This window comes from Vicia villosa, linkage group LG3, assembly GCF_029867415.1.
Source record: "Vicia villosa cultivar HV-30 ecotype Madison, WI linkage group LG3, Vvil1.0, whole genome shotgun sequence".
NCBI classification, from domain to species: domain Eukaryota; kingdom Viridiplantae; phylum Streptophyta; class Magnoliopsida; order Fabales; family Fabaceae; genus Vicia; species Vicia villosa.
Window position 1 is genome coordinate 27,856,594 of NC_081182.1, and position 20,343 is coordinate 27,876,936.

Consider the following 20,343-nt stretch of genomic DNA (forward strand, 5'->3'; position numbering starts at 1 on the left):
TTAATCTATTGAGATTGTTTAGAGATTTATGGCTAATCGCTTCAACCAAAACAAAGCTTTCTCTAGCTAAGCTTAATAAACCAATAACATAGATTTAATGTTGATCTCAAGAACCAAAATTCAATTCTTAAAGGTATCATACTCTTAAGACTATAAACAACCAACACGGCCACTTACAAAATAATATTCTCATCACAAATAAAATTTCACTCCAAAGCACTAAGGGAACCGAAAGTGAAGAAAGTTTCTAGAGAGACAAGGAGATAACTTAGAGAGATAAATTCCAAAAAAATATGAAAATGTTGGAAAGTGGCTTGATTTCAAAGGAGGAATTCACCCCTTTATATAGTAGTCAAAATCACTCAATAAGGAAATAATCCATGGGCCTAATTAAATATTTAATTGATTGATCTAATCGATTATTTTAAATTAATATGCCTGTTATGATTCTCAAAATGGAAGGTTGTGATATAGATCTGTTTCCAATCCTTTAGGACTTGTAGAAATTTCTTGGAGCATAAGTTTGATCTTTTCTAATCGATTAGACTAGAATTTTAATCGGTTAAATTAGACAAAATTTTCCTTCCTGGGTTATTTGGTACAACTTCCAAGTCATTTAAAAAAGTTTTTAGTGTGTGTATGAGTTACCTTAGTACTCTTAAGCTACTACCTTATTTTTATAGAATTTAGTTCACTCGGACAGACTGACATACTATACCTGGAGAGCTTTCCCACCTTTCCCCATAGAGGCTTCAAGACTTCTTGTTAGATAGTATCTGTTTATATAGGCACTTTGATCTTGAGTCCTCTTATGTAAGCACGTATGGAGCCTCATGCATTGTAGTCATACAAACTTCAGATGCTGATCTTTATTAAAGGTTTATTCCCTACAAAACAATGTCTATAATAGGCATATCGAGGTTGTTGTCGAACCATTATATATCTCTATGTACCATCTTCTTCCCTATCTCTCTTTTTAATATTTGTCATTCACCATGAAGAAGTTAAATCATAGCATAATTTGTATGTCATTCAGGATAGATCATGCTTGTAGTCATTTATCATAAAAACTCAGGTTTGTATTGCAACAAACCTATCGAATCATTCTTATGTTGATTGTGTTAAACAATATATCTAAGTTGAAATATTAAATTTCTTAGATTAGATAACTTGAACTATCCTAGTCGACTAAAGTCATTATTTGATCACTTTCTTAGTGATAACATTGAAATACAATGATTAGAATTCATAGTGATGAGATTCTATGCTATCATATCATGTTGTATTAGATTTCACTCATCAAACACTGAATTTTATATTTAAAGTTTTCAAAATGTTTTTGAAAAGGGATTGGTCTATTAAACCTCCTTCTAGACCTTTTTCATACTTATAATCCTAACTAACATGTACACCTCAAATTTGTAGCTATTGATGTTTTGGAAAATCATTACATTCTCCATGTCTTCTACTATTTATAATTCTCCCTGATTCATACTCACTTGTGGGCCTTGCACCCTTTCCTTCTAGTTATGGATATCATTATTACATTGCATTTGTTGATGCTTGCGAAAAGTACTCATGGATTTATTTTCTAAAACTTATGTATTATGCAATGCATGCTTTCAAATAGTTTCATACCTATGTTCATAATCAATTTAACAATATAATTAAAGTTGTGCAATCTGACTTTGATTGTCAATTTAGGTCATCCACTAAATACTTGAATGAGTTAGGCATTTTCATAGATTAACATGTCCACGTACATGTCCCTAAAACAATACTGTTGAAACAAAAAATAGGAAGGTTGTGGAGATAAGCCTAACTCTTCGTCCACACCTCTCTCTCTCTCTCTCTCTCTCTCTCTCTCTCTCTCTCTCTCTCTCTCTCTCTCTCTCTCTCTCTCTCCCCTATTTCAATCATAGATTTATCATGTTACTCTACCTTATCAATAGACTTCCCACCACAAGCTTTCATAACATACTATCACCTTACTTTTCCCTTTACAACTCTTTACCTAATTATAATTCTCACACAATGTTTGGTTGCTAATTCTTTCTTATTGTTAGACCTTATAATAACTAAAAAGTTAGTTTAGAAGTGATGATTGTATTTTTTTTTCTAGGTGTTTCACCTCACCACAAAGGTTATAAATACCTTAATCAAGAGGATTAGATTTTTATTTTAAAATATGTGTTCTTTAATGATGTAAATTTTTTTATCTCATTTTATTCACTACTACAAATAATATATTTTATGACAAAACTTTCATATCAACCAATAAATAACAGAGATATAATTCTTGGGGGTACCATGTTTTAGTTTTTTATAATAAATATTTTTTATTCCCTCAGTTGGAGTAGGAAACTGAGGGGAAAAATGACTTAGGGACGCGCTTCAAATCATAGCAAATAAATTTTATGTTTTATTTATTTTTTATGATTTATTTCAGTTTACAGTGGTTCATCTTCCTTCATATTTTTATTTTTAAAAATAAAAAGCCATTTTTTTACCTTGGTTGTGATTTCCAACCGTGGTGAACTGATTTACTCTTATAAATATAGCTTAGTTTGTAAGTCTCTTTAGTTTTACTTTCCTAAAATAACACATTCATATAATAAAGTTTATCATTTATATTAACAATGAGAGCCCTAAACACTTATCATCCTTAACTCATTCACCATGATATCATCATAACTACATATTCATATCTTCTCCAACTTGTGAAAAGAAAGGAAATGCGACGAAGATATGTGTTCAAGTCTCTCGTTCGATGCTTGCAAGAAGTAAAGACCGAAATCAATTCTTGACTTCTTCTTCACATATCGTGTTCGTGAAACTTTCATCTTGTTCCTGGAACATGTCAAGAGGACAATAAAGGGACAAAAAAATTACAATTGAATTTATTATATCTAATGTCAATTGTTTGTTTCACAAACCCCTCTTTGAACATATAACATGTTAAATTGATTTAGAAAATAATAAAATAAAAAAATTTTATTTTATTTGAGGAAACAACTTACACTAATCTAGAGTTGTCAAAATGGGCTACCCGACCGACCCGTTTAGGGCAACCCTGATGGGCCTAGACATTTTAGAACTGGGCTAAAAAAGCCCTATTGTAATATGAGCCTCAAAATTACTACCCGAACCCGACACTAGATGGGCTTCGGGCTACCCAACCCTAAACGAGCTTTTCTTAATAAAAAAATTTAAATAAAAAACCCATAATATTTATTATACATAAAATAAAAAATTATATTATTTTAAACATAATACATTTTTTAAATACTATATTATCTTTTATAAATACTATAATGTGTTTTTAAATACAATACATGTTTAAATTGTAGAAAATAATACTCAAATATTTAATATAAGAGAAACTAATAAAATACAAAGAAATATTGTTGATTATATTAATGTATAATATTTAAAAGAGAATGATTGATTAGATTAGAAACAAAATTTAGTGAAGTGAGAAAGATCAAAGTTTTATTTTGGAGTAACACAATATAAGAATTAATATAATTTTTTAAAATTTATAGTTGTGCAGGCCTAATGGGCTACCCACAACCCATATGGGCTAGCCCTAATGGACAACAGACTTTTTAGGGTTGGGCTAAAAAAACCCTTAAAAATATGGGCTCTAATTTGCAGGCCCAAGCTCTATGATTTTTCGGGTCGGGGAGCCTGGCCCATATGGGCTAACTCATTTTGACAGCTCTACACTAATCAATGTTTTTTTTAGCATTGGGTAACTAAATATCCATCTATCATTTTTTAATGGTTAGAATTTCTTTCAATGCTATTAGTTTTAGTTCAACTCTTTGTTCTATACTTGTTTATTTTGTAAAACATCAAATTTTAAGCTTTGAAGAATTAATTAGTAGAGAATGAAGTGTTGAATGAAGAACTTGAAACATTGAACGAAGTTCTAACATTCAAAGAACGAAAAAATGAATAATGAATTACAAGATGCTTGAAAACCAATTATTAATGTAAGTTATTCTACAAATATAACATTCCCCAACCATGTCTCAATCATGATGCTAGACCGACGCTAACTATCTATAAGCATCAGTTTCTGGCCTTTTAACGTTGACTTTTGACCGACGCTAAAACACAACTTTTTTATAGTATGTAATAGAGTTAGAAAAATTAAATTGTTCTTTTAAACTTGGTCATGTTCGGCCTGAGCTCGCTTATACCCCTTCCGAACATTCTCCGAATTTCATCCATGATAAAAAGAACACATATGGAGATAGACATGCCGGATAAGATGACAATTGAGAGCAATCTTTATATATATATATTTAAATTATTTTATTTTACTCGTGTAAATGAAATCCTAACATTTCAAAACGATGGAAATTTGACATTAGCCACTTGAATTTCTTTATCAATTCAAGAAATAAAATTTTGCCTCTTTTGTCCATTGCGATTTATTTGTACAACTATAGAGCATTAAAATGTTGAATTTCCAACTAAAAAGGAGAGTTCTGTCAACAACTTCAATGTATCCACTTTTAGCATGAAGCTTGTGTTCATTTGGCTGTTCCTGCTCTAACTAAATATAAACTTTCAATATTATAGGTGCAATAGTAAGAACTAGAGGTGTTAATAATTTTTCTCACGTAAATTGAAGTGCATGATATGGTGTTCCCAACCAATTTCCATGTGTGGTATGATGATAATAAAAACATCACCTCTTATTGCTGATTAAATTAAAGGATAATGTTTGCACTATATCCAAAACTTTATTTCTTATTGCTGATTAAATTAAGGGAAATACTAACGAGTGCTTCTGAAGCACTCTTTAAGAGTTTAAAAAAGTAAGTTTTTTTGGAGATATGTCTAATTAATGCATCGAAAATTGAAATGGTAAACTTTTTTTAATTTTTTTTTGTTTGGAATACTTAAAGAGTATCTCTGGGGCACTCGTTAGCCTGACCCTTAAATTAAAAAAAAAATATTTGGATTCTATCCATATGGAAGAGAACAAAGAAAATTTGGCATGAAGAAAAACTAGATCATTAACTTCATATAATAATAAAATAAAATAGGCGTGCGATGTATCTCAATATAGCATATGTAGAACTAAGTCCTATATTTTATACCAGGCCCATATGTATTTCGGTTTCTATCCTTCCTCATATAAAGGATAGTTAGTTAGCTAATATGTATATAAATATAAAGGTTTTCCCTTAATAATCAATAGAAAGAATTTTATTGTTTGTCTACTGTAATGAAGTATTCTCCTATAATGACAACATTGTGATGGTATCAGGAGCTATCTCCTTTGTTGAACCTATCAATATTTTTTCTCCTCTCTGTGGGACCCACTCCCCTTTCTATTCCACCCACCACTTTCCTTTTCTCTCACGTGTTTCTCTAACAGTGGCCTTTCCTTTTCTCCTTCTTCTTCTTCTCCGCTGCGTTATCGCTATTTTCATCAGTTTCTTTGTTTTTTTTTTTTGGCCAAAATCCTTAACAAAAACCTCTTGCTCTTTCTCAGTTTTTTTTTCTTTCATCCAATTTCTTGCACTTTTACTCAGAAAATCAATCACCATATATCCAAACTCCATCTTCTTCGTCCCGTCTTTCTTTCCGGTTTTTTTTCAATCCCCTTTTCTAAAACCCTAATTCGTAATTCTTGCTTCGTCTTTGTTCATCCATGGCAGAAACTACATACGCCGACTTTTCCACCAACCCTTCCAATCCATATTACATTCACCCTAACGAAAATCCAACTCTCATCCTTGTTACTCCCCCTCTTGACAGCAAAAATTATCTCTCATGGGCTCGCTCCATGAAAGTTGCTTTGATTTCCAAGAATAAACTTCGGTTTATTGATGGCACTTTCCCAAAACCTAATGCCACGAGTATTCTGTATGATCCTTGGATCCGTGGTAACAATCTTGTTCTTTCATGGCTTCAAAGATCCATTTCGCAAAACATTGCTCAGTCAATTTTATGGCTTGACAACGCTCATTTTGTTTGGGAAACCTTGCGCAATCGTTTCTCCGAAGGGGATATTTTTCGCATTTCTGACCTGCAGGATGAGTTAGTTCGTCTTCAACAGGGTAACCTTGATGTGTCCAACTATTTTACTCAGCTTACTTCTCTCTGGGAACAGATCGACATTTACCGTCCAACACGTGATTGCTCTTGCGCTATTCCTTGTACCTGCGGAGCCGTATCAGATCTTCGCAAATTTCGTGAACAAGACAAAGTCTTGAAGTTCCTCAAAGGCTTAAACGATCAATACAGTCATGTTCGCTCTCAAATTATGCTCATGGAACCCTTACCTACACTCGAGAAGACGTTTTCCCTTGTTCTTGGCCAAGAAAAGCAACTTAATGTTCCGTCTGCAACCACTGATACATATCCTTTATCAGCTCCAGTTCAGTACAACAATGGACATGGTCGTGGGTCCTCTCCATCTCCCTTTCGAGGTCGTGGGCGTCACCCAAACAACTCTGGTCGTGGCAGCAATCAAGGGCACACCCGTGTTTGCACCCATTGTGGACACACTAACCACACTGTAGAAAATTGCTTTGCCAAACACGGTTATCCCCCTGGTTTTCAACAACGGTGCAAGCTTCCCTCTGCTAACTCAACTACTGCAGAAACTTCGTCCATGCCTCAATCTGCTCAAATTTCCACACCTCCTCCCACTGTGAATCTTCAAGATCAATACACCCAGCTCATCAATCTCCTTCAGCAAAATCTCACAAGCAGTAGCCATCAAGCCTCTACACCACTGGATTGTGATGTAAACGCGACCATATCTTCAGGGGGCACTGTCAATACTATCTCGTCACCCCTCGGTACGTCTTCTATACCTTGGGTAATTGACACTGGTGCCACGCACCATATTACTAATTCTTTAGCAAACTTTTCTGCCTTCAAAAGTATTTCACCCTTTACTATGAATATGCCCAATGGAAATACCACTCATGCTACTATTTCAGGAACTGTCATTCTATCCCAATTCATAACTCTCCAAAATGTTTACTACATACCCGAATTTAATGTAAACTTGATTTCTGTTACACAATTGACTTCTACTTCTGCTTGCTATTTTACTTTCCAATATGATAAATGTTTGATCTTGCAGAATATGTCCCAGAAAATGATTGGTTTAGCTAGGCGTTTGGGTGATCTATATGTTTTTCATGCTGCCCCTATATCATGTAATCCTCCCTCTGCCTCTACTTGTAATACTAGCCATACCATAGACAACGATGCCAAAATATGGCATCTTAGGCTAGGGCACATTTCTGATTCTGTTCACAAATGTATTTCTATACAATTTCCTTTCATTCCCTTCAATAAAATTGACTGTTGTGATACTTGTCATTTTTCAAAGCATAAAAACTTGCCATATCCTATTAGCACTAGCATATCATCTCATATATTTGAATTAGTTCATGCTGATATTTGGGGTCCGTATGCTACCCCCTCAATTGATGGTCACAAATATTTCTTAACTCTTGTGGATGATTATAGTAGATTCACTTGGACCATTTTAATGAAATCAAAAAGTGAGACTCGAAAACATCTCACTACCTTCCTTTCTTTCATTGAAAATCAATTTTCTACTACATTAAAATGTCTCAGAAGTGACAACGGTCCAGAATTTCTCATGCATGATGTTTTTAATTCCAAGGGCATTTTACACCAACGCTCTTGCGTTGAATGTCCTCAGCAAAACGGTTTGGTTGAAAGAAAACATCAGCACATCCTAAATGTCGCTCGAGCTCTTTTCTTTCAAGCAAAACTTCCTAAAACTTTTTGGCATTTCTCGATTCAACATGCTGTGCATTTAATCAATAGGATTCCCTCTCCCTTATTGAAAAATAAATCCCCTTTTCACATATTATACAACAAACCCCCCACTCTATTACATCTGAAAAGTTTTGGTTGTCTAGCTTTTGCTTCTACTTTACATGTGAATCGTACTAAATTTGATTCACGTGCTAGAAAAACTATTTTTTTAGGTTTTAGAAATGGTACAAAAGGCTATTTATTATATGACTTAAATTCCCATGAATTTTTTATTTCCCGCAATGCCATCTTTTATGAAACCACCTTCCCTTTAAACATTCCTTCACCACCCCAAACTCCACCTCACATTGACTTACCTGAACCTGACCTAGAACCCTTACTCCCTCCACCAACCACTACACCTCTTCATCCTCACAACCCTGCTCCTAACAGTCCCAACCATTCCACTGCCACCCAGCCTCTAAATGATTCTGCCATTACGGTTTCTCCTACCATTGCTACCCCTCCCCTACAAACTGCTTCCTTACGACAATCCACTAGGACTAGTCGACCCCCTACTTACCTCAAAGATTATCACTGCAACCTTCTTACAAACACATCCACAACAACTGTTAGTTCAAATGATAATCCTTTTCCCATTTCCTCAGTTTTACATTACAATAACTGTTCCTCACAATATAAATTTTTTTTTCTCAATATCTCCTCAATGACTGAACCAAAGACATATAACCAGGCTTGTAAATCACCTTCCTGGACCATTGCTATGAAAACTGAACTCACTGCCTTAGAATCCACTAACACATGGTCTATAGTTACATTACCACCCAACAAGAAACCTATAGGTTGCAAGTGGGTCTATAAAATTAAATACAATGCAGATGGTTCGATCGAGCGCTACAAAGCTCGCCTTGTGGCCAAAGGCTACACGCAAATTGAAGGTATCGATTACTTCGACACATTTTCTCCGGTTGTAAAGCTCACTACGGTAAGATCTCTCCTTGCTTTAGCTTCTGTTAAAGGTTGGTATCTCGAACAACTAGACGTTAACAACGCTTTTTTACATGGTGATTTACACGAGGAGGTTTATATGAGTTTACCTCCTGGTTTAGTTGTTCCAGATTCTACACCTTCGAATACCAAAGTCTGCAAGCTTCACAAGTCCCTTTATGGACTTAAACAAGCAAGCCGACAATGGTATTCCAAGTTATCCGAATCTTTAATATCTATTGGCTATAAACATTCACTTGCTGATTATTCTCTCTTCACAAAACGACATAATGATTCATTTACTACTTTGCTAATTTATGTTGACGATATCGTTTTATCTGGCAATGATTTATCTGAAATCAAATCTGTTAAAACATATCTGCATAATACCTTTAAAATCAAGGACTTGGGAAAACTTAGATTTTTTCTTGGTATCGAAGTGGCCAGAAGTTCGACAGGAATATTAATTAACCAACGAAAATATACTCTTGAACTGTTAGAAGATTCTGGCCACCTTGCAACGAAACCATCTAAAACTCCCTATGATCCTTCACTAAAGTTACACTGTCAAGACTCTCCTTTATATGAAAATGATTCCCAATATAGGAGGCTCATAGGAAGACTCCTTTATTTAACTACTACACGCCCTGATATCGCTTTTGCAGTTCAACAACTCAGTCAACATATTTCACAACCCAAAATTGTTCACTACAAAGCTGCATTGCGTGTATTACAATATTTAAAATCTGCCCCTGCAACTGGTATTTTTTATTCTGCATCGACTGATTTATGCTTATCTGGCTTTGCAGATTCAGATTGGGCTACTTGCTCAGTTTCCAGAAAATCTGTAACAGGTTATGCGGTGTTCCTTGGCACATCTCTCATCTCGTGGAAATCCAAACGGCAATCAACTGTCTCGCGTAGCAGCTCCGAGGCGGAATATCGAGCCCTTGCTAGTCTAGCATGTGAAATACAATGGCTGCACTACCTTTTCACAGATCTCAACAGTCCTTTCATCAATCCCACTTCTGTTTATTGTGACAACAATTCAGCAATATATCTAGCTCATAATCCGTCATTCCATGAAAGATCAAAACATATTGAGATCGACTGCCACGTAATCCGTGAAAAAGTCGAAACTGGCCTCATTAAGCTATTTCCCATCAGCACGAAGACACAAGTGGCTGACTTCTTAACCAAGCAGCTCTACAGACCTGCCTTTGAAAGCCATATTTCCAAGCTTGGACTACTCAACCTCCATAGTCCAGCTTGTGGGGGTGTCTCAATATAGCATATGTAGAACTAAGTCCTATATTTTATACCAGGCCCATATGTATTTCGGTTTCTATCCTTCCTCATATAAAGGATAGTTAGTTGGCTAATATGTATATAAATATAAAGGTTTTCCCTTAATAATCAATAGAAAGAATTTTATTGTTTGTCTACTGTAATGAAGTATTCTCCTATAATGACAACATTGTGAATGTAAACTAATGTTATTGGAATAAATAATTTTAAATATTAGTATGAAGGTTTTGAAAATTAGTTTCACTTTTGATTTATAATATTAATCTAATTCTTTTAAAACAAAAATCTACTTTTTTTTTTTCATAATCATTAATTTATTCAATTATAATCATACAATATTAAAAGTTGTATAGAAATGGAAGATAAATAGACAAAAAGTGACGTTGTTATTCTTTTTTGAATAATAGTTTTTTTTTAAAAAATTACATACATTGATTTAGAAGACACAACATTGTTAGACATTAGTCTTTGGATTCTATGTAAAACACCAACTACCTCTGGTGCTAGGAAATAAAAAATGTTAAAGTCAAATATGAAAACATATTAACTTTTTTAAAGTTAATACCTCTTATGTCGCGAAATTTGAAAAATTCCCATGTAAAAAAAGTATGAATTTCATCCATGGTTTTTGAAGATTCCTCTGATTTGCCCCCTTATTCAACTCAGTCATCAAAAAATATAACGTGGCAATGACATGGTATAATATTTTGGCATTGTCCATTTAAATTTAAAACACGTGGCAATTTAACCCTATGAAAATCACCAAACTAGCCCTAAGTGAAACTTAACCCAATTAAAATAAAAAAAAACCTAATGTCTGAATAATTCCTTCCTTCTTTTTAACAGTTTCTCATGCCCCGTCCCATCTACATCGTTTTCGTTAGCCATTGTTGTAGGAGCTTCAAAGCCAAACTTTCCTCGCACCATTCCACCTTCGAAAATAAAAATGTCTGGAAGTTCTAAGACAAACATGTCTTCAAATGGAAGAGTCACTCTTAAATATGGACATAATCTTTCTGTGAAGATGTTTGTTTCAAAATTTAGTGCTAATCAAATAAGTAAATACTAAAAGTGTAAGTATCGGGGTAAAGAAGAAGACTATGAATTATTCTACATGAATGATGAGTTTTTTGGATTGAATGAAAGAGATTCAACTTCAAAAAATGATGATGGATGCAATAGGTGTGAGATAATAATAGATTACTTGAGGAAATTTAGGAAGGATTTTGGTTAAAGAATTTGGAAAAGAGTTTGTAACTCAGTTGTGTTCAAAAGAGATATAAGAGATGAAGCAAAATGTTGAGAGCATACGGAAGTATAAAGTTTCACTTAGTAGTAGTTGTTTGTTCTTGAGTTTATTTTCTTCTAGTTTTAGGAGCATGTAATAGAAATCGGTTTAATAATGGAAGGTAATGTAACAAGATTGTAATTTGATCATTGAATGAATGAAAACCAAGATTATGGCATCATGTATGTGTAGTATTTTTCTGGAAGAAACTAACTGGCTTTGGTTAAAAACTATGTAGTATTTTAAGTTGGACATTATTAAGTTGGTTCAAAATTGGTTGAAACTTGTTTTGGTTCAAAATTTGTGTTCCAAAACTGTGAAGTTTTTTTATAGTTTTGAGATTAACTAGTCTTAAAATATCTGTTTGGTTCTTGAGATTAGCTTGGAAAATCTCTATTTTAATTATTAAGTTAGCTTGGGTAAAAGCTTCTTATTTGATCGAGGATAAGCCATTGTAAAGATCATCTTGTATAAAAAGGTTCATAGGCATAATATGTAAAAGCTCAAAATTTTAGTCAAAATCTCAAGAAGATCTCTTAGGGACATGACTAGGCCAAAGTTCGACCAAATTTGGATAACTCTCTGTTGCAATCTCTCTAACCATTACACTATTTATTTTTCAGTTACTTATCTTTTTGTTTTTGTTTTCACTTCTGTTTACTCTTAAAGAAACTATTAACATGATCTTAATCGAGAAAAGTATAAAAGTAATCACTATTTTTAAATACCACAATTCACCCCCTTGTGCTTGAAGTCACTTGTCCAACATCCACAATATATTATATTGTTTTGTTGCACCCCTTCAATAATTTCATCAGCCATGTTCCTTGCTTTCCAAGCCTTTCCTTTGGTGATACCCAGAGAGTACTTCATCCTTATCTGAGACATTATCTCAGACACTTTAACTTACCAATTGATTTTCTTTGTTCCACCACTAGCTTGGATACCCACTTGGCATTGGAATATTTGTTATTTAAAACCTTGGCACATGTGTGTGTCTCCACACATGTCTTTAATTGGAATGTGTGTCTGTCACCCACTTTACTATACAATGCCATAAAACCACAATTACCCCTAAATTCTATCATAACCCTATAGCTTTCATTTTTAACAAATTTAGTCTTTCTTCCATTCAGAACTCACCACTCCCTATTAGCATATTTTAATTCACTTAAAGAATTAAATTACATGCCTAGCTTAAATTGGAAGCCCTTGTTCATCAACTCTCCTCTAAATTTCTCATACTCAAGAAGTTTTTTAATATCACTATAATTAGGGTCTAACTTTCCAATTCTCCACTTTCATAGTCAACATCTTCATACTACTACAAAATATACCATTTGTAGCATGATATTACTACGGTCCTTCAGTTAACCGTGGGCATAACTCGTTTTTGGGCATTTTTTATTTTTTATTCTTACAGAAAGACCTTTCACTACGGTCAATAGTAACAACCGTGGTGAAATGTACGTGAAGGGACATGCTTCGAATCCCACCACCAATAATTTTCTATTTTTTCATTACAAAGAGTGTTTGTTTTTGTACGCTTATATATAACACCACAGTTATTACTAGAAATTGTTGCGAAAGGTACTTACATTTCATTTCAGTTTTTATTATCAACCATGGTGGAAAGTATTATATATAAGAGAAATTATCTCACTTCAACATATAACAACCTTTTTTCTCAAAGAAAAACCCTAACATCTCTTTCACTTCTTATCATAATCTCCATTATTGTTTCCATACCATTTCTTCATAATCATGCAAGATGGAAATACCAAACTCATTTTCCTTGACCTTGAAAACCTACATGCAGCAAACTCGTCTTCTTCGAAGGTTTATCTTTGTTGCATCAAGGCTTACGAAATATGATTTAACTCTATCATATCTTAAGAAATGTCTATGTTACAAGTTAGTCTTCACAAGGCCTCTTATTTTTATATAGCTTCTTTCATGGTATTTTCTACATTACAAGTTTATGATTTTTGATATTGGTTCAATAATTTATCTTTCCAAATCTGGTTAAAATGTTGTTTGTTCAAGAAAGCGCTAATGGAGATTATAGAAGTGAACTTTTATAGATTATAAAAGTGTATATTTAAGAAAGTGTTAATGGAGATTATAGAAGTGACAGTACTACTGGTTTATGGATTTTAGAAGTGTATGGATTATAGAAGTGAACTTTCTGCATATGTTATAAATCACAATGTCATGCTAATACTATGGATGTGGTTCACAAATAGTTTGTGTTGCTATGAAGAAATAATATATGGAGGGTAAAACTAAAGTGAAAGTTGAAAACTTGTGTGAAAGACCCATAATAAAATCCATTCAAATTTAACACAAGTCTGCAGTTCTCACTTCAGCTTCACCCCCTCTCATTGTGGATGTCATTCTGAGACAAGTAGCTCATTTCTTCGTCTTCATTCTCTACGGATCTTTTCAATAAAAGGTATGTTTGTGAAACATTTTATGAGCTGATATGTTGTTATTGTTGATAAGTTGTATGTTGTTAGTAATAAAAGTTATATGTTGTATGTTATTTATGATATGTTGTTGATGATTTTTTTTGTTGTTAATAAAAGTTGTTTGTTGCATGTTGTATGTTGTTTAAGTGTTTGTTAGATGTTGTATGTTAGTAATAAAATATGTTTGTTTTATGTTATAGAAGATGAGTTTATTATACCATATGTGGTTTGAGTGTTTTTCCAACCTCTTATCGAATATATAACCTTTCAAATTGAATTAGAAAATTATAACATGAGATATTAAGTTATATTAGAAAACAAATTACACTTATCAATGTTATAAAAGATTTCTCCAGTCTATTATCCATATTTCACTCTTTAAATGTTAAAATTTGGTTTAATGCTTCTGCTTTTTCAACCACCCCTTCCTTCGCCTCTAATTTTGTTTTCAAAGTAAATAATATTTTGCAAAATAAACTAGAGGTGAAGAAAGGGGTGGTTGAAGAACTAGGAGCATTGAACAAGATCTAACCATTAAAGAGCGAAATGTGGATTATGGACTGTAGAAAACGTGTACAGCATTGATTAGTGTAATTTGTTCTTCTAATATAACTTCATATCTCATATTATATTTTTCAAAATTTAATTGAAAGGTTATATGTTTAGTGAAATAAGCATTCCGCATAAGTTATAATAAACTCAAGTAAACATATCACCACATTTGTAATCAAAAACCATGGTGATATATTATGCGCTAAGTATTTCACCACGGTTGAATTATAGGACCAAGGTGAAATGTGTTGAAATCTAGAAAATAATACCGGCACTGGAAATTGAACCCCACGTCACAACCTTCTACTAAGGTTGTTTTAAACAACTGTAGTGGTATGTTACGCACTAAGACCTTTTTTTACCACGGCTAGTCGCCATTGTTGTAAAGAGGGCACATACAACCACAAACTACCCTACCACAGACCACCATCTGTAGTAGAATCTTTCTACTAACTGTGGTTATATGTGTATTAGAATCTTTCTACCAACCGTAGTAGAATCTTCTTTGGATTTTTGTTCCCCTTTATCTTGAATCTTAGTGACTTACCATTTACCCCAACCCTATTACCATGAGTTGGTCTTTCCACTATAACTTTAACAAATCCTTCTTTTCTTTCAAAAGTTCTTTCTTCTTCACTACCATCAAACTTAATGCCTCTAACATCATTATTGCTACTAACTTCCTCACCACCTTCACTGTATTGTTCAACATTAGGCCTCTGAAATTTGCTTAGCATGTCTTCAACATTGTGTTCAATCCATATATGACTAATAGAACTATCAAGGTTTTGTTTAGCAATCTCTTCATCGTATACATCATCGATGAATTGTAGAAACCTTTCATCAAGTCCTGGTTATCCTTAGCTTTAAGGAGAGACCAAAGATCTGCAAGAGGTTTTATTCTAATACTAGCATCTGTAACTTTTAAATCCAAACACTTTACTTCTTCAACAAAAAAAGCTCAACTCATAAGTATGGAACACAAAATACCTCCTTTTCCCAAGCTTTGAGATTCATTTTGAGAATCTTGTGATTTTCTTAAAGGAAAAAATTAATCTATCCACCCGAAGACACGATTCTTCCAACTTTAGAGATCATGTATAAGAAAACACTATAGTCTAAAAATTGATTGTTAAGCCTAAAATGTTTAGGATTAGGGCCTCAACTATCTCATTGATTTTTATTAGAATTAGAGTTTGATCTAACTCATTCATATAAAATCGACTTGTAAGGTGAGATGTTATACTCTATATAAATTCTTTTGAGGCTTTATCTATAACCAATGTGAGACTTGAGATTTTCCTAATACATCTTATTATGCCTATCACTATTGGACTTGATGCATAGATATAAATGGTTGGTGGTTTGTGGTCCGATAGATAGACTTTAATACAATATAGAATAAGACTTTGCCTTAACTCATTTTTGTAAAACGGTATTGTAAGATAAAATGTGTCACTCTATATACACTATTTTGATCAATGTGAAACTTGATATTTTTCTAATACACCTACATCATCACGTCTAACACTATTAAACTTAATGCATAAATATAAACGGTCAATACCATGTGACCCAATTGATAAACTTTAATATAATATAAAATAAAAAATTAACATAATTCATCTTTTCAAAGTGAGAGGTATCATTCTATATAAAAATTTAATATTATCGGTCAATTAATGTGAGATTTGAGGTTTTTCAATAAAAACAAAAAAATAAAATAAAGTTATGTCACTTTTCAAACTCAACAAACTTCACATAAGCATCTAATATCTGTGATCCACGCACACGACTCTCTCACTCACTACTAGAACTAACATAATCAAAATTCCCTAAAACACCCTCACTCATTACTCTAAAAAGACTATACATTAATTTCTAATGTTTAGTAAAATAATAGATACGGTAAAAAACCCTCAAAATCTATTATTACTAATGTTTTGTAATATAATAATGCTATATTTTCCATATTGAATAATTTAAAAAGCACCAATAAATTTGAGAAACGCAAGTCAGGATAATATTTTTTTAATTTAAAAAAGGATGTGGATTGACGTGGATTAGGTAATGTTTCATTTTGGATAGAGACAACCAACTACGATCAAGATCAGATTCTATCATTTTCGTCTATCTCATAGACGACACATTCTCATTTTTAAATCAAACATCCTTATCTTCTACTATTATTGTTATATTTTTAGAAAACAAATGAAATTATTTAACAAATAGAATTACAAAAATCATTTAATATATATCTTAAAATCAAAAAGATTATCCTAATATATTTTTAATTACCATGTGTTAGGTACACGTTTTGAACAAATCTGAATATATTTCAAATATTCAACTATTTTGGAGTATTACCATAATGAGTAAGTATTCAATATTCATGGATTTCACATGATGACGTGTCGAAAAAAAAACATCTGTTGTATAAAATGGCTACGTAGTTTGCTATCAAAATGCATATTGTATAGTTGGCATTGTCTTCTTATCATTGTTATCTCTTTCTCAATATTCATTGTCTTGTGTGCATCTTCACTTTCAAAGCACACAATATTCACATTGGATCCACCAAAATGATTCATAGAACTCTCAATTTTCCAAGTTTAAGAAAATTGCTTCTTCAACGTGGTTATTATCTCTCTTCTTCCAAGGTGATTGATCAACGTTTTTTAGTTCCCTTTTCATGTTTTAATTATATCATATTAACTTGCATATGATTGAAATCATGTTTTTTCTCCATAATATAGATAGGAGCTTACAATGGGTATACATCTCAGCCCTCACCTCTTCCAATTCCAAGGTAACTCAATACTAATATTACTCACACAAAACCCTGAATACCAGGGTTTGAATTCTGATGGTACTGTCAAAGCTAACAATATCGGTTTCTGTCAACTGAACTATGATTTGCAAACATCTTATAAAGATTTTTTAAGAATCAATAATGTCGATAAATGGACTCATTGTTCTTGTTCTAATTTTTTTTAGTGATGAAGAAGAGTATGCTAATGTGGATTGGGACAATCTTGGGTTTGGATTGATGCCAACTGATTTCATGTATGTAACAAAATGTGATGCTGGCCAAAGTTTTGGAGATGGGCAGCTCAATCGGTATGGGAACATTGAACTTAGTCCATCAGCAGGGGTCCTAAATTATGGCCAGGTATGTATGGTGGTCACAACTTTTTACTAGTATTTTAATTTTATTTTTGTTATCTTTTATAAAGTTGCAAATATCATCTTGTATGCTACTACAGCTGTAGATGAATACAAATTATATAAGTCAATTTAATATAAAACTCCAAACAAAAGATAAAGATAATGAAATTCTTCCTAAAGGAAAATTACAAAACTTTTGTTTGTCAATGATCAACATGTGTACACATGATGGATACATAAATTACGTGATGCATACTAAAATTATTACTGAAAAATGATAAAGATTGTTCTAATTAGAGCATTGATTAGAGCATTATTGATTTAAAAACAAATATAAAATGTTTTTGTTGGGTTGAAAAACAATAATGTACTAGTAAAATGTTTCAGTCATTTAATTCACTGGAGTATTAAAATTTTCACACATTTAAAAAAAAATTGTTATATGAAAATGAGAAATTACAAAAAATTTTACAAAATTGTTCTTCATTAATTATACGTGGAAGATAAATTTATATAATTGAAAGAAGAAAGAATAATAAATATTTAAACATATAAGATAAACTGAAGTTTATAAAAAATTCATTTGTTTTATATGCAACCAGGGATTATTCGAAGGCACAAAAGCATACAGAACAGAAAATGGAAAGCTGCTGCTATTCCGTCCAGAAGAAAATGCAATTCGTATGAAGATGGGCGCAGAAAGAATGTGCATGATACCCCCTTCCATTGATCAATTTGTTGATGCTTTGAAACGAACTGTTCTAGCAAATAAGCGTTGGGTAAGTGTAAAAGTATATCCCTATGCTACATTAGTCTGAACTTTGTAACTCATGATTGAAACCAAACAGGTTCCTCCACCGGGCAAAGGATCATTGTACCTTAGGCCACTGCTCTTAGGAAGTGGTCCGGTTCTTGGTTTGGCTCCTGCACCTGAATACACATTCCTCGTATATGCCTCCCCGGTTCGCAACTATTTCAAGGTTAGTGAAGCTTTATTTTATTTTTTTTGTACATTGCAACCGAAAGATTTGTTTACACTGATTGAAATGAATGGTTTATTAACTTCGCAGGAAGGTTCGGCACCTCTCAACTTGTATGTAGAAGAAGATTTTGACCGCGCTTCTCGTCGTGGCACCGGAAGTGTTAAAACCATTTCCAATTATGCCCCTGTATGTTATCCCTTATGTATAAAACATTGGTTAACGATTTTATCTGGTGTGTGTTTGAATTTGCGGTGAATTTAACAAAATCATAACACTACTTGTCTTTGTCATGTAGGTTTTGATGGCACAAAATAGAGCCAAGAGCCGAGGATTTTCGGATGTGTTATACCTTGATTCAAACAGCAAGAAAAATCTGGAGGAAGTCTCTTCTTGTAACATTTTTATTTCCAAGGGAAAAAAGATTTCAACACCTGCTATCAGTGGAACTATTCTTCCAGGAATCACTAGAAAAAGTGTCATTGAAATTGCCAGTGATTTGGGTTATCAGGTAAAATTACTGTCATATCATTGTGGCAGCTACATACATGATTTTAAGACATTATGGACCGAAAACTTGCTTACATTGTTGTTTAGGTGGAAGAGCGTGTTGTTGCTGTCGAAGAATTGGCCGAAGCCGATGAAGTTTTTTGTACAGGAACTGCTGTTGGTGTTGCTCCTGTAGGGAGTATCACATACAGGAATACAAGGTAAAATAATGAAATGCATGCAAATTTCACATACACGAGTTTTTTTACTCTGATCATATATATATATATATATATATATATATATATATATATATATATACAATCTAGATTTTTTATCTAGATACATATTATCAATCTTAATTACTATATTATTTTTTACTGTACTTTTATGGAAGAGTTGTAAGAATATCTTATGAGTCCAAATATTCATGAAATTATTGTTCTTGCATACGCAGGATGGACTATAAAACAGGTGTCCGGTCCATTTGTGAAGAGTTGTGCAAAACCATTTTAGGAATACAAACTGGAAGTATTGAAGATAAGAAGGGATGGATCGTTGAATTTGATTAAGTGTGCATATAGATTAAATAATTTATTCCTAACATTCTATCCCACGTGAAAAATGTCAATATAACCTTGTTATTTATCTTTAAACATGTACAATGTTATGCAAAAGGTAAATAACTTGGAAATAAAACTCCGAAATAAATGTGGTTGTTCTTAGAAATTCTTTTTCGGCTACAATTGTAAATTTGTGAGTTTTGTTTTTACAAAATGGATTGAAGTTATTAAAGTGATTCAGATGAAGATGAGTGCGTCTGACAACAGATAAATAATTACAGGTTTTAAACACTAATTTTAATTTGGGCAGAATAAAGTATAGGTCCAATCTCTAGGATCTATGATGGGTGATACTAGGGTTGTTATCTTATAAATAGAAAAGTTAAGTCATCTTTTTAGTTAGACTAAAATAGATTGTTTGAGGTTTTCCCTATTGAGAACCCATACTAAAGCAAGTGATCAAACAAAGGAAGACTTTGTCTAATACTTCGATCAATCTGATGAATTAATTATTACGACTTCGACAAGTAAGTGATTTATAATATGATATAATATTGATTCTAATTTGAACATATGTTATTAGAGTTTATTATATGATTTAAAACCGTTTTTAAGAGTTTTGCATTCTTTTATGATTTTATAAGATGTGTATTTTTCGTATCACGGATACATAGATAGTCGAAACACCAAACATTATTGTTATTTGTATAAAACCATGAGAGCCTCTAGTTTCATGCTAAATTTAG

General features: G+C 32.7%; 1 protein-coding gene across 1 annotated transcript; it reads left to right on the top strand.

Moving 5' to 3' along the window:
* The first annotated feature begins 16,860 nt into the window (after nt 1–16,860).
* LOC131660791 (branched-chain-amino-acid aminotransferase 2, chloroplastic-like) lies at nt 16,861–19,763 on the top strand. The gene is made up of 9 exons (XM_058930110.1): nt 16,861–17,057; nt 17,154–17,206; nt 17,395–17,569; nt 18,168–18,344; nt 18,414–18,545; nt 18,636–18,734; nt 18,844–19,056; nt 19,143–19,255; nt 19,492–19,763. The coding sequence occupies exons 1-9, from the start codon at nt 16,980–16,982 to the stop codon at nt 19,604–19,606; spliced, it is 1,155 nt and encodes a 384-aa protein (XP_058786093.1). The 5' UTR covers nt 16,861–16,979; the 3' UTR covers nt 19,607–19,763.
* The last annotated feature ends 580 nt before the right edge of the window (nt 19,764–20,343 follow it).

Excerpts from the sequence above, each read along its gene's own strand:
- LOC131660791 (XM_058930110.1), top strand. The coding sequence starts at position 16,980 with ATGATTCATAGAACTCTCAATTTTCCAAGTTTAAGAAAATTGCTTCTT. Across the intron at positions 17,207-17,394 it reads TCACCTCTTCCAATTCCAAG|TGATGAAGAAGAGTATGCTA; the intron begins GTAACTCAATAC and ends AATTTTTTTTAG. Across the intron at positions 18,735-18,843 it reads CCATTTCCAATTATGCCCCT|GTTTTGATGGCACAAAATAG; the intron begins GTATGTTATCCC and ends TTTGTCATGTAG.